The sequence below is a fragment of the Acanthochromis polyacanthus genome, chromosome 6, assembly GCF_021347895.1.
Source record: "Acanthochromis polyacanthus isolate Apoly-LR-REF ecotype Palm Island chromosome 6, KAUST_Apoly_ChrSc, whole genome shotgun sequence".
Lineage (NCBI taxonomy): Eukaryota > Metazoa > Chordata > Actinopteri > Pomacentridae > Acanthochromis > Acanthochromis polyacanthus.
Genome location: NC_067118.1, coordinates 22,443,710 through 22,455,325, shown reverse-complemented (window position 1 = coordinate 22,455,325; position 11,616 = coordinate 22,443,710). Strand labels below are relative to the sequence as shown.

The following is an 11,616-nucleotide window of genomic DNA, read 5'->3' as shown; positions in this document are numbered from 1 at the left end:
GTTTCAGCCTCTGAAAGGAATACACACACACATATATGAGGAGGAGGTGGCTGGTATGTGGACAGATTAAGACCATGCCAGGCCGTGCTCTTTCTACTGTTACACCCACTCAGGCCTCTTAAAGGTGTTAACTGTAACATTTTCATATCTTCTAATTATTGCCACATTGATTTTCAGACACTTTTATAAACTCAACCTGATTATTAAGTAAAGCCTCCCCCCCAACCCTTTACGAATGGCTTGCAGATGTTACAAAATAACGATAAATAGCAGGTAAATTTAGGTGGTCTAGTTTTTGTTTGCTAAACTACCAATTGGCTGCTTTTTCTTTAAATTGAGAATCCTAATCAATCCATGTTAAGTTCATGTTTGAAATCTTGGGACGCTAGAAAGCAAATCTCGTTCTCGAGCGAGCCATCGTGCGATTTCGGAACGAGATTTGTTTTCTAGCGTCCCAAGATTTGGATACAGACCACAACAAATAGCGATCGCCAAGTAATGTGGAGGTTTTCGTTTACTTCTCATCTCTAGTACACACCTTCATAAGTGCAATTTACACGCAGTTTGGTATTCATACATAACATATGCCTGTACTCAGCACATCATTTTTTATTAAACATTTCATCCATTGGAAAGAATACATCAACTGTGCAGGCTTGGCGGAGTACTGCGCTCTCTTGAGTGCTTTTCTAGTTTACTATGGATCAGATTTTAAGCTGACTATACAAGATGGATATAGAACCATTATTTATCTGCTAAATACAAAGGTTATCAGCTGTGTTAGAAATTACAGCATAAGACGTGGTGTGGATTTATGTAACTTAACATTTTTTATGAGAAGTGTAAATTATTTCATATGAATCATAGATATACTGAATATTTCATGGTATTCATACAAAGATAAGGATAAAATGTGATGTCAAATGCAAGCTATTCCACTTTGGAGTCACAGAAACACAGTGAGAAGCAAGACTCTGAAGCATCAGAAACATTTATTTTACAACAGTACATCAGATACTTCATTTACCCACACGTCTGCCTGACAGACGCACACATCATCGGTCCATGCTAAAAACAGAAATCCTCTACGTCTCTATGTACTGTGCCACTGCGAGTATATACAGCAGGTCGGCCATTTTGTCACATCAATGCCAAAATGGTTCACATCTAAAATTCTATACATCCCCTTAACATACCAGCTAGTAGTTAATCAGTTATTAAAAAGATAAGAAAAATAAAATAAATAAAATAATGCTTCAATATTATCATCATCTGGTCGCTATATTCACACATAAATCAGCTCTTGTTATTAATGTCATTGTTTTGGGTTTAATAATGAAAGAGTCTCGACTCCACGTTTACGGATTCCAGGCTTCACGCCGCATTCACTCAGACACTGTTTGGTCAGAAATGAGAAATAAACAAATTTGTGATTTAACAGTGTGGCATTTCAATGACAAAAAGCACAAAACTAATCAGTCGAGAGATGTTTGGTTAAAACAGAGCAGACGCAGGTTTCATGAAAACTCATTTAAAAGCCCTAAAAAGAATATTTTTCTGAAATCCTTCATTCAAGATCCAAATCTGAACTTGAACAAAGAATATTAAAATGTGACAAAAATCAAACATTGAACTCTGACGGGAGAACATGAAGCTTAAATGTCTTGATCGCAAGTTGTATTAACTTTTCTCTGGTTCTGGGAGGGGAAATAACTTCATTCTTCTTCTTGGGGCCTCAAACTGAGCTGATATTTTATCATTAACCTGCAGATTCCCTGAAAACTTTGCAAACTGATCGGAAGTCTCGGAGTGGAGGACCGCCGTGGGAGAGACTCAATAAGCTCCTATTGCACTTTCTCATGATATGTATAAATACATAACGAGTGCCTGTTTGATTGAGCAGTCAAAATACAATGAACGAATCAGCCTGTTTGGTTCAGTGCAGGTGCTTTTTTTTGTTTGTTTTTTCTTTGTACAAAAATTAAATTACTGACACAAACGACCACACAGTTCTTGTACTTTCCTTCTACTGGACTGCTACCATTGTGTGACAAATAAAGAACTACCAAAAAGGAAAAATAAAGTTTAGGCTAACTAGTGTGATTGCAGTGAAATGCTCTCCAGTTGCTATAATGACTACTAAACTGTGGCCACGTGGACAAATAAGACTTTGGATATCAATATCCTCCCTTCGATAACAACATAAATCAGAAAAAAAAACAGAAACAATGAAAAGCAAATCTAGAGACAGATAGAGGAAAACAAAACCAAAAAAAAGTTAATACAGGGAAATCTAAATTTACACTTTACACGACATGTACAGAATTTTTTTTACCTTCTCACAAAACAAAAATGAAAACTAAAAACAAACAAAAAAGGGACTCAATCAGTGTGTATGTATGTAAATATGTAGGTAAAGTCTACTAATAACACTGGACTCTTTCAGTGCGAACCAGGGAGTCGAACCCTTCAAATGTGGTAGAAAAAGTGATTTGAGGTTGAACGTAAAGAAAAAAAAAAAAAAGAAGTGGAGGAGAGAAGAAGCGATGGAAGAGGAGGAGAATTAAAACAAATCAGAGAGAAACTTTTGCAGCTGTTTCAGGGACTAATATGACTAATAGATAAGTAGAAGACAGGTTAGCGATGCAGCTGGGAAGCACAACAGATACAGTTAGCACTGTTGCTGGTCTGCTGGCTGGTGACGGTTTCCAGCTATTTGTTCAGTCGTGATGACGCGTGCCAAAGCTGGTTCAGATTCACTCCCAGCAGCTGCAGTGTTTCCAGTGTTCCCACGAGGAACACGGTAGAATTAGAACGCATTTCTTTTACATCTGACCTCATGTATGGCTGATCATGGAACACAACATTCCGGGTGCCGCATTTACCAACAATCATCAGCTCACATCTTGAACTGATTTAATTATTCTGTCTGGTTTTTAAAAAGAAGCGAGTCAGAGCGGCACCTGTTTAAAAGCTCCTCACTGAGCGGGGCTCTTCTAATGTTCATGAGGGTATTGAGGACAAATAAACACCCCCACCCCACCCAGTCCTATCAACTCCTCACTGAAAAGTCACACAGGATCACTGACCTACTTCCAGCCAGAACAGAGCTGAGAGGGAAGTCTTTCCTAGCAAGCTTAACGGAAAATGTCTTTACCAGCAGATAAAAACTTCACAAATAAAAAAAATCTGGATTTTTTTTAACCCTCCAAACCCTAAAACCCATCTGCAGATTTGAAAGCCTATCCAGAGGAATGGCACAGATTTGTGAGATCATTTGATAAATAACAGCTCCATCCAAACTTTCCAGCGCATTACGCAAAGTAGTATTGACTAGAATAAGAGTTGATTATGATTCAGCCACTAAAAAAAAAAAAAAAAAATCATCCTTTGGTCTTTGGGCCACACAGGATGTCTGCTTTGTGTATTTGAATATTTGGCAGCGATATCTTCAACGCATACATGCAGAACGCATCATAAAGGTTGGGCTACGGCTGGATGGTCTGTGCAAACTGTAGAAAAGAAAAAAACTGGACTGTGCAGCTACAACAAAAATGGAAACGTACACAATATTGCTTCTGAAGTACATCCTTAAGTTTAAAAATTATGCAACAACAAAGCAAAAACAACCTCCTCTTAACATTTTAGTTTTCACAGGATTGTGCTCATGATCACAAGAAAGAGTGTACAATAGGAGAGGTTTAACCTGCTGTTGATCTGACAGCGTCTTCATGCAAAAACAAGCATCCTGGTAATTTTTCTGTCTCGATGGCAGTTATACTAAGTCTGACCTAGTAGCATTTAAATATCAGTTTAACGGTGCCAAATTCTGAGTTTCACATCCATTACAAGCTAAAATGTCCATAAAAATATAAGTTTACTACAATAAAGACTGTAGCGCAACCATATTAATGAGACTCACCAGCAGTGAATGTAATCTGGGTTTTAATGAAACATTAACAAGAGCTAAAGTTCAATTTCTTGCTTCCAACTGACAGAATGTCGTCACTTTAACAGACTGATGAAGCAGTAATGTTGCACATCCCATGTCTGAATAAGGTTTTACTAAATGTAATGAGTGGGAACGACATTTTATGCCTCACCTGTGAGTGATAGAGTTTGTTTCACGTGAACAAAATATTCAAGTAGTGTTAGTCTTGTTTCATCTGTGGTCGCTTAGTTTCCCTCAGTTTAGATGCATTCCTCAAACTTGTAGAAAGATACTTGTTATCAGTTGTGCTGTTTTTTCACTTTTGTATTTCAGGACTGCATTTAGCAAGCCTGTCTGCATGCTTGGACATGGTCACTACCGTTTGTGTCCCTATTTGCTGCCTACATTCCTGACAGCAAACAGGGACACAAAACAGTAATGTTCACTTTTACAGTGTACGGGGAATCCCCAAAAATTTGACATCATTTCGCAGGCCAATAATTTGGGCAATTCTTGTTGAAATAACCTCAAATTTTCAAAGAATGTACAGAAACACATCAAGATTTTATATGTAATGTTTTATTTTTGTTCGGTTTTCAGGGTGGGCCATGCCGGTCACTCCCAGAGAGGAGTCATTTTGCGTCTTGGAATATGCTCGCACACAGTCACCCAAGACTGTGCAGCATGCCTTCAATGCAAAATTTGGAATAACTTCACCAACTAGCAAACAAATTTGGACTTGGTGCAAAAAAATTAAAGAGGAAGGCTGCTTATGCAGGGCTAAAGGATCTGGTAGACCATCATCAACATCAGCATATTCCAAGAAGCAAAATAAAACATCAAATATAAAATCTTGATCTGTTTCTATACATTCTGTGAAAATTTGAGGTTATTTCAACAAGAATTGCCAAAATTATTGGCCTGCAAAAAGATGTTAAGCTTTTTGGGACACTCTGTATATTACTGTGAGATCACTCATGTCTAATTCTAGCATCCAGACTTAAACCTTAAATTCAGTGCTTGTGTTTTTGGCATTCTCCTCCAGGTTTCGTCCCTCCTTCTCCCCTCATTTACCTCAATTTGAAAAAGAGAGAAACACCCGGGCTGAGCTCATTCTAACTGTCAGAGTGACGGTCAGTAGTTTTTGCAGGGCTGTGCTTTTATTTTTGTTTCTGCATGTGGATGGCGAACGAAACAGATGAACCGTGTTAAAAATGTGAAAGTGTGCAGCATATGCATCAGTCCTGTGATTGTGGTAGAGCCTGTTGCATGTGTTTGTGTGAGTGTGTATTTTCTGTTGATATTGTCGCTGTGTGGTGAACTGTAGGTGTGAGCTCTGGATGTGTGTCTCTAGTATGTGTCGGTCTTGTAGCTGTGGTGGGCATCAGAGGTGAGCTGGGTGGTTTCCGTGGCTGAAGACGGCTGCATCACGATGGGCTCGCCATCTGGGAAGAAAACACACACATTAGTAATCACCAAAACAACCATTTACAAGAACAATAAGAAGAGACTGTGTTTACATAAAGCAGAAACTGTACCGGATTTGGCCACTGTCACCTCTGAGTTAGGTTTCTTGTGCAGCGATACACTGCTGCCTGTATGCATGCTACATTTGCGAAGCTCCCTAGAAGTCTTGTTTTGACCACTTGCAAGTGTGCACTTGTGCAGAGAACAACCTTTAAATGCTGTATAAACTGACCCAACCTTCATGTTGAGGAATATCACTGATGACGAGAGGAGGGTCTACGGCTTGAACCCAGACAGATCAAATGTGTGGTACAGATGGCGCTTGACATGCTTACAGAACAGAATTTCCAGGAATCTTTCCAAGTGTGGCAGGAGCACTGGGAGCGGAGTATCGCTGCACGACGCAAGTACTTCAAAGGGGATGGTGGACAAATTCAAGCCATGTACAGTTATCATTGTGCTTATCGTTGACAGCTACGGTGGAGTGTACAGGTGAATGGCTTCTATTCTCTGAATTATCTTTGCATTCACACACGTCATTGCATTTCCTCACATGTCCACAGATGTTTTGCACTTTTACTTAACACTGTCCGTGACTGAGGGACAATCTATGATGAAAATAACAACTGCATCACCAATATAAGTAGTAGTTAGTAACAAAAGAAAGCTTACAGGCAGGTTATGATGATGCTAGCTTTAACCCAGAATAATAAGCTCAAGTGTGAAAAGACACACATACCGTATTTTCACGACCAAAAGGCGCACTGTACCAAAAGGCGCAGTCTCAGTTATGTGTGCCATTACTGTATTTAACACACACATAAGGCGCACCTGATTATATGGCGAGGGTTTTATACACAATCCACGCCCACACTTCCCCCTTTAACGTTCTCATGGTGTCCTCTACTACGTCGGCCTTACAACAACAACACACACACAAGCATACAAGTGTGCGTATTTAAAAATAGAGCGGGAGCAAAACTGAGTTTGGTTGTGCTTTATTTAAGTATTGATTACAAAGTACTAACATTTTTTTAATCATCAATAGGCGCGGGCATGGTAAAACACATGGATTAAACAAGCACACAAGTGTGCGTATTTAAAAATAGAGCGGGAGCAAAACTGAGTTTGGTATTCACATGTTTTTTTTTTTTTTACCAGTAATCGTCATCAATCAAACCCATGGAAGTCCTCATCCTTTGTTTCTGAATTGAACAGCTGCGCTAAACCTCCATCAAACATGCCAGGTTCACTTTCTTCACTGTCAGAGTCACTTTCCGTGCCGTGCGGCGCCTCGGAAATGATGCCGGCTTTTGCGAAAGCTCGAACAACAGTGCCAGCAGACACGTTAGCCCGAGCATCTACAATCCATTGGCAAATTGTGGCGTAACTCGCCCGGCGCTGCCTTCCACTCTTAGTGAAACTGTGGTCTCCATCGGTCATCCATCGCTCCCACGCCGCTCGCAGCCTTACTTTCACACCGATGGCCAGCAGTTGGAGTTCCTTTGTCAGGCCTGACAGCAAGCTCAGAGTTCATTTGCTTCACTTGTTTTTTCACATCGGCTGTGAGATGGGCACGCACAGAGTCACAGATCAACAGCGATGGTGATGCGTGGAAAAAACCACCTGGTCTACGTCCGCCTTACAACAACACACACAGGACGCACTGCACCATAGGGCGCGCTGCACAATTTGAAGAAAATCTAACACTTTTATGTGCGCCTTATAGTCGTGAAAATACGGTACTTGTTTTTGCATTGACTCTTCTGAATCTAGATATAAAACTATTAAGATGTGAGATTTATACATCTTTAATTCATAACTGGGACCTCTCTCTGCCCTCACCTCTTTCATCAGCAGTCATCTGGGCCTCGAGGTCCTCGGGTGAGACATAAAACTCGGGCTCCTGGTCCATGGGCGGCCGAGGTTTACATTTACCGCAGCAACAGTTACAGCAGCAACACAGGCAACAGCAGAAGTAACAGCCTGTGGCCAGGCAGCAGAAGACGAACAAGGCCTGTGGGACACAGAAGGGAGAGACACTGAGGGAAACTTTACAACTGACCGAGTGGCGAAAGAGACATTTGTCAGAACAGCTGCAAAAGGAAACAACACAGAAAGCTAAATCTTAAATGTATGTATCAGTATGCATGTTTCTGTGGATGTGTTGTAAGATTTTTTTTGACACTGGTCTGGAGTCACCCTGGATCAACCACAAGGAAAACCAGAATAGAAGCAGTTCACATATGTGTTGGCTTCATCCACCCCAGTCTGCCCATCGTACCTTCGCCCACCAGCTGGACAGAACAAAGTAGGTGTTGACGTTCTCTTCTCCAAACTGTTCTGCCACATAGAGCCCCAGTGAGCCGTATTTGTCATAGATGTTCTTCTTGGTGTCATCGACCAGGATGGAGTGAGCGTTGTTGATTTCCTTAAACCTTTCAGCTGCATCTGGGTTGTCTGGGTTCTTATCTGGGTGGAACTTCAATGCCAGTTTCCTGTGAAAAAGAAAAAGGGAATGAAGGTTCACATAGCTGAGTGGTTAGTGTCGTAGCAAAGTATTTGCTGGAACTGTTTCAATACTGAATTCCATAGTGGAGAAAAAAAAAGATGCATTCAGGCTTTTTCACTAACTGCTGATATCCAAGATTCGGAGTAAAATGTTGTATTTAGATGATTTTAAATAATAGAAATGTACATTTCCCAATTATTTTAGTATTTATATTTTACAAAGTAGAATGAAGTGTTCGTCTGCTTCAAAGTTTTGCTTTGGTTGTATGCCATGAGCGTTAAGGAGTTTTCAATTACCAGAAAGTAGGTCCTAACATAATTATAGTGATGTCAAACTGTAGCTCAGAACATTCCTTTTGTAGAAAATAATACAATATTAAATAGAAGATAAGAGATGTGTGGGAAAAAAAGCCCTAAAACACAATAACCAAAATGTATCTTGCATCATCTTCTCAGCAAAATAAATCAGCATATTCCAGCATAACTTGTTTCAAAATGTGCAAGTTTCCACCCTGATGTCAGTCATAAACTTTGTATAGAAGCTGAGGCAGAAGTTTCAATGTGTAGCTCAGCCGCAACTACATTGTTGGGCACTGAATACATTAATGTGCTTTGATGTATCATTGTGCTCTTTGACTTTTATCACAAAGTAAAATCTTTGCAGTCTATCGACACGGTACGGATACAAGGAGACCTACAGATCACCAAGCTCGGCTAACTTCCCGCTCTGCACGTCGTTTGTGAAGCGAGGACTCGATCACAGATGACCGCACACACACACACACACACGTATTACATCATCATCCATTACCCATCATGCAATGCTGGGATAAAAGGCTCCGGCAGCAACAAGTTAGAGTTTTTCTGCTTCTACCATGTTTGTAGAGTTTGTAAAAATGTAAATAGGCCAAGTCAAATTGCCTTTCTCTGTGGCATGCGGCTCATCCAAGATTTATTCATTTTAGAAGATACAATAATAACTTATTCTTTTGCCTTTTTAAAAAAAAAAAAAAAAAGATCTATGGCATTATAACTGTCATTACAGCACATAGTACATTTCTAAGGTGTCTCTACATTGTGGTTCTGCTGTTTCCATACTGGTGCAGGATCATATACTGCAGTAAGTAAAAATGGAACAAGTTGCTCAAAAAAATGATTGGGGTTTAGAGGGATAGATGAGGTCTTAAATACTGTAGATTACAGATTAACCAATGTGAGAGTGACAAGGAACAAAATAAAACACGATTCATTAGAATATGAACAAGCAGCTGCTTCAATTAACCTCTTCATAGCAGGATCCAGTTGAGCCATAAACAGAACTGGCTACATGCCTCTGACTCCCTCTAGTGGTTTATACAATAAAGTATTACTACTAAAGAACAAGTTCCTTTCTGCGGGGCTGTTGCAGGAAATTCATCTGCGTATGTGTACATTCACATGTACCTGTAACACTTCTTGATGTCCTCCGATGTGGCATTCTTGTCGACTCCGAGCACGGCATACAGTGATTCTCCTGATGTGGAGAGAGTCCTCTGTCTCTGATGCTCCATGGCCTCTCTCTCTCTCTCTCTCTCTGGTTCCTTCTCTCACTGGCTCCCTCACTCACTCAGCTTCTCACCTGCCAGACACAAAGACAAACAAGGAATGAAGACGCTGATCAGTTAAACTACAATTCCCAGGTCAAGCCTTTGATCGGCCCTTTTGATTTGGCTTCTAGCCCATATTCTCTCTTACTGCTGGAAAACATATTTTGTGCTGGGTTAAAATTAAAATGACCAGATAATAAAACCATTCCAGTTAGAGCTGGGAGTAATTATTTCAGGTATAAATTAATCTGTCGACTACACCCAGACATGTATAGAATCTCAGCACCTTTGACATTTATTGTTTAATACCTACTGAACATCTCCTTTAGTAATAACAAATACAGGCAGTTGGGACTGAATTTGATCCATTTTTTTTCAAACATTTCAAACATATCGTCACTTTTTTGCATGTAATTGATGCATTGTATATTCATATATATGTGATGGATGGATGGATGGATGGATGGATGGATGGATGGATAACAAACTAACAAGACTGCTATAAAATACATTTAATTTGTTTTTAAGAAAAGTAGCTAGAAATTGATTAATCAATCCACTGACTGTTTCAACTCTTATTTCAAACACATCTCATGTTTCAGTCCCATCCACTTCCTAAATGTCAAATCAGACCTGTAACCTGTCAGATACTGGATGGTCCATGAAGTACAACTGAAGTACAACAGGAAGTAAAAATGAAGACCAAATGCAACACTCATTTCACTTTTTGCTAAACTGAATGTAACACCTTCCCTGCTAAATGGGGACTGGCTTCTTTGCTAACTTAGTGTTGTGTGTGTTAAGGGTGGTAGAGGAAGAGAAGGCATAAATAAGTTAAACCAGGGTGACCTAAGTTCACACAGGCGGCCAGGCAGGTATATAAAGGATAGAGATTTGCAAACAGTGTCCTGAATGAACCTCATGTTGCCAGTAAGTCACCCATCAAGAAGAGACAGTAAACAAGATGGCAATGAGTCGTAACTGTAGGACAGAGCAGTTAAAATATGTTCATTAACATGAAAGTTGATGTATTTATAAGCAGGATGGTATGCAGCAGTTACTGTAGTCTCACCTACTGGTTCACCTAACATCTACTGGACTAAACTATAATTTCCTAACAGTTTCTACTTAATCCTATGAACCCTAAGCAGTTTCTGTGCATTTTCTCCCCTCACTTTTGCTCATGTAATTTACTTTAATCAGCATCAACACTTACAACATTTTCCAAGTGCTATATTTAGATTCACTAATGGTGACTAAAACAATTGCACTGAGGAATGAAAGTTTTAAATTTGACATGTAGAACAATGAATCACTGAAATATGACCATTTTAAGTTTGGATTTGGTGAAGTTTGCTGATAGAACAGCACATCAGTTCTTTGTTTTAACAGATTCTGACTTTGACAAACGTAATTTTGTTGAGATTTTTATCTCATTTTTGTTACAGATAATGTGCTTTTCAAACCTGTTGGTATGTTTTGGGGTTCACAGGGTTAAAGACTTAACCTGGTGCATTTTCAGTGGAACTTCTCATATAAAATCAAACAACAAATATATTGAAGAGAAAGCACAATACTGTTGAAAGATATACTCCATGACAGGCATGCATAATAAAGCATACACTAAAGGTAATTAAAAATATTATAAAAAAGATCCCTTCTAGGAATGTTTGAGCATATATGAAATGCTTTGCTCTGAGTAATCATTTGTATTGATATGGATTTATGGTTCAATTAGTTCAACTATGCGTCCTTAAGTCTATAAATATGCAAATATTTTTCACTTCAGAAGTTCAACAGTTGGACAGAAGATGTCTACTGCTTTGCTAACAATCAGTTCTCTTTGTATGTACAATGTAATTTTTTCCACATCACATTTGTTTAGGTTGTCTAATGGACCCAACTGCTTGCAGGTGCATCACTCAATACTCAACACTGTAGGTCACTACAGCAAAAAATGTTCCACTTTCAGCAGAAGTATTTGAAAACAGTCGTTGACAATCTGAATATACAACTCTGAGGGTCAAATGGGAGACAGATTTTGAATATATATACAGTATATATGATGTCAGACAGTGCCCCACATTTAGAGTTCACCTTGTGTCACACAGTTTACACCTT

At 39.4% G+C, this 11,616-nt stretch overlaps 1 protein-coding gene across 1 annotated transcript in view; it reads right to left on the bottom strand.

Moving 5' to 3' along the window:
* Window positions 1–973: 973 nt before the first annotated feature.
* The window catches only part of LOC110952279 (dnaJ homolog subfamily C member 5-like), a 29,897-nt gene continuing 19,254 nt past the window's right edge, over window positions 974–11,616 (bottom strand). Inside the window, exons 2-5 of the mRNA XM_022195767.2 lie at window positions 9,353–9,527; window positions 7,683–7,896; window positions 7,244–7,415; window positions 974–5,376 (exon numbers count right to left, since the gene is read on the bottom strand). Of these exons, the coding sequence (XP_022051459.1) occupies window positions 5,282–5,376; window positions 7,244–7,415; window positions 7,683–7,896; window positions 9,353–9,459 (588 nt within the window). The 5' untranslated portion in view covers window positions 9,460–9,527 and the 3' untranslated portion in view covers window positions 974–5,281. The remainder of the gene's footprint in view (window positions 5,377–7,243; window positions 7,416–7,682; window positions 7,897–9,352; window positions 9,528–11,616) is intronic.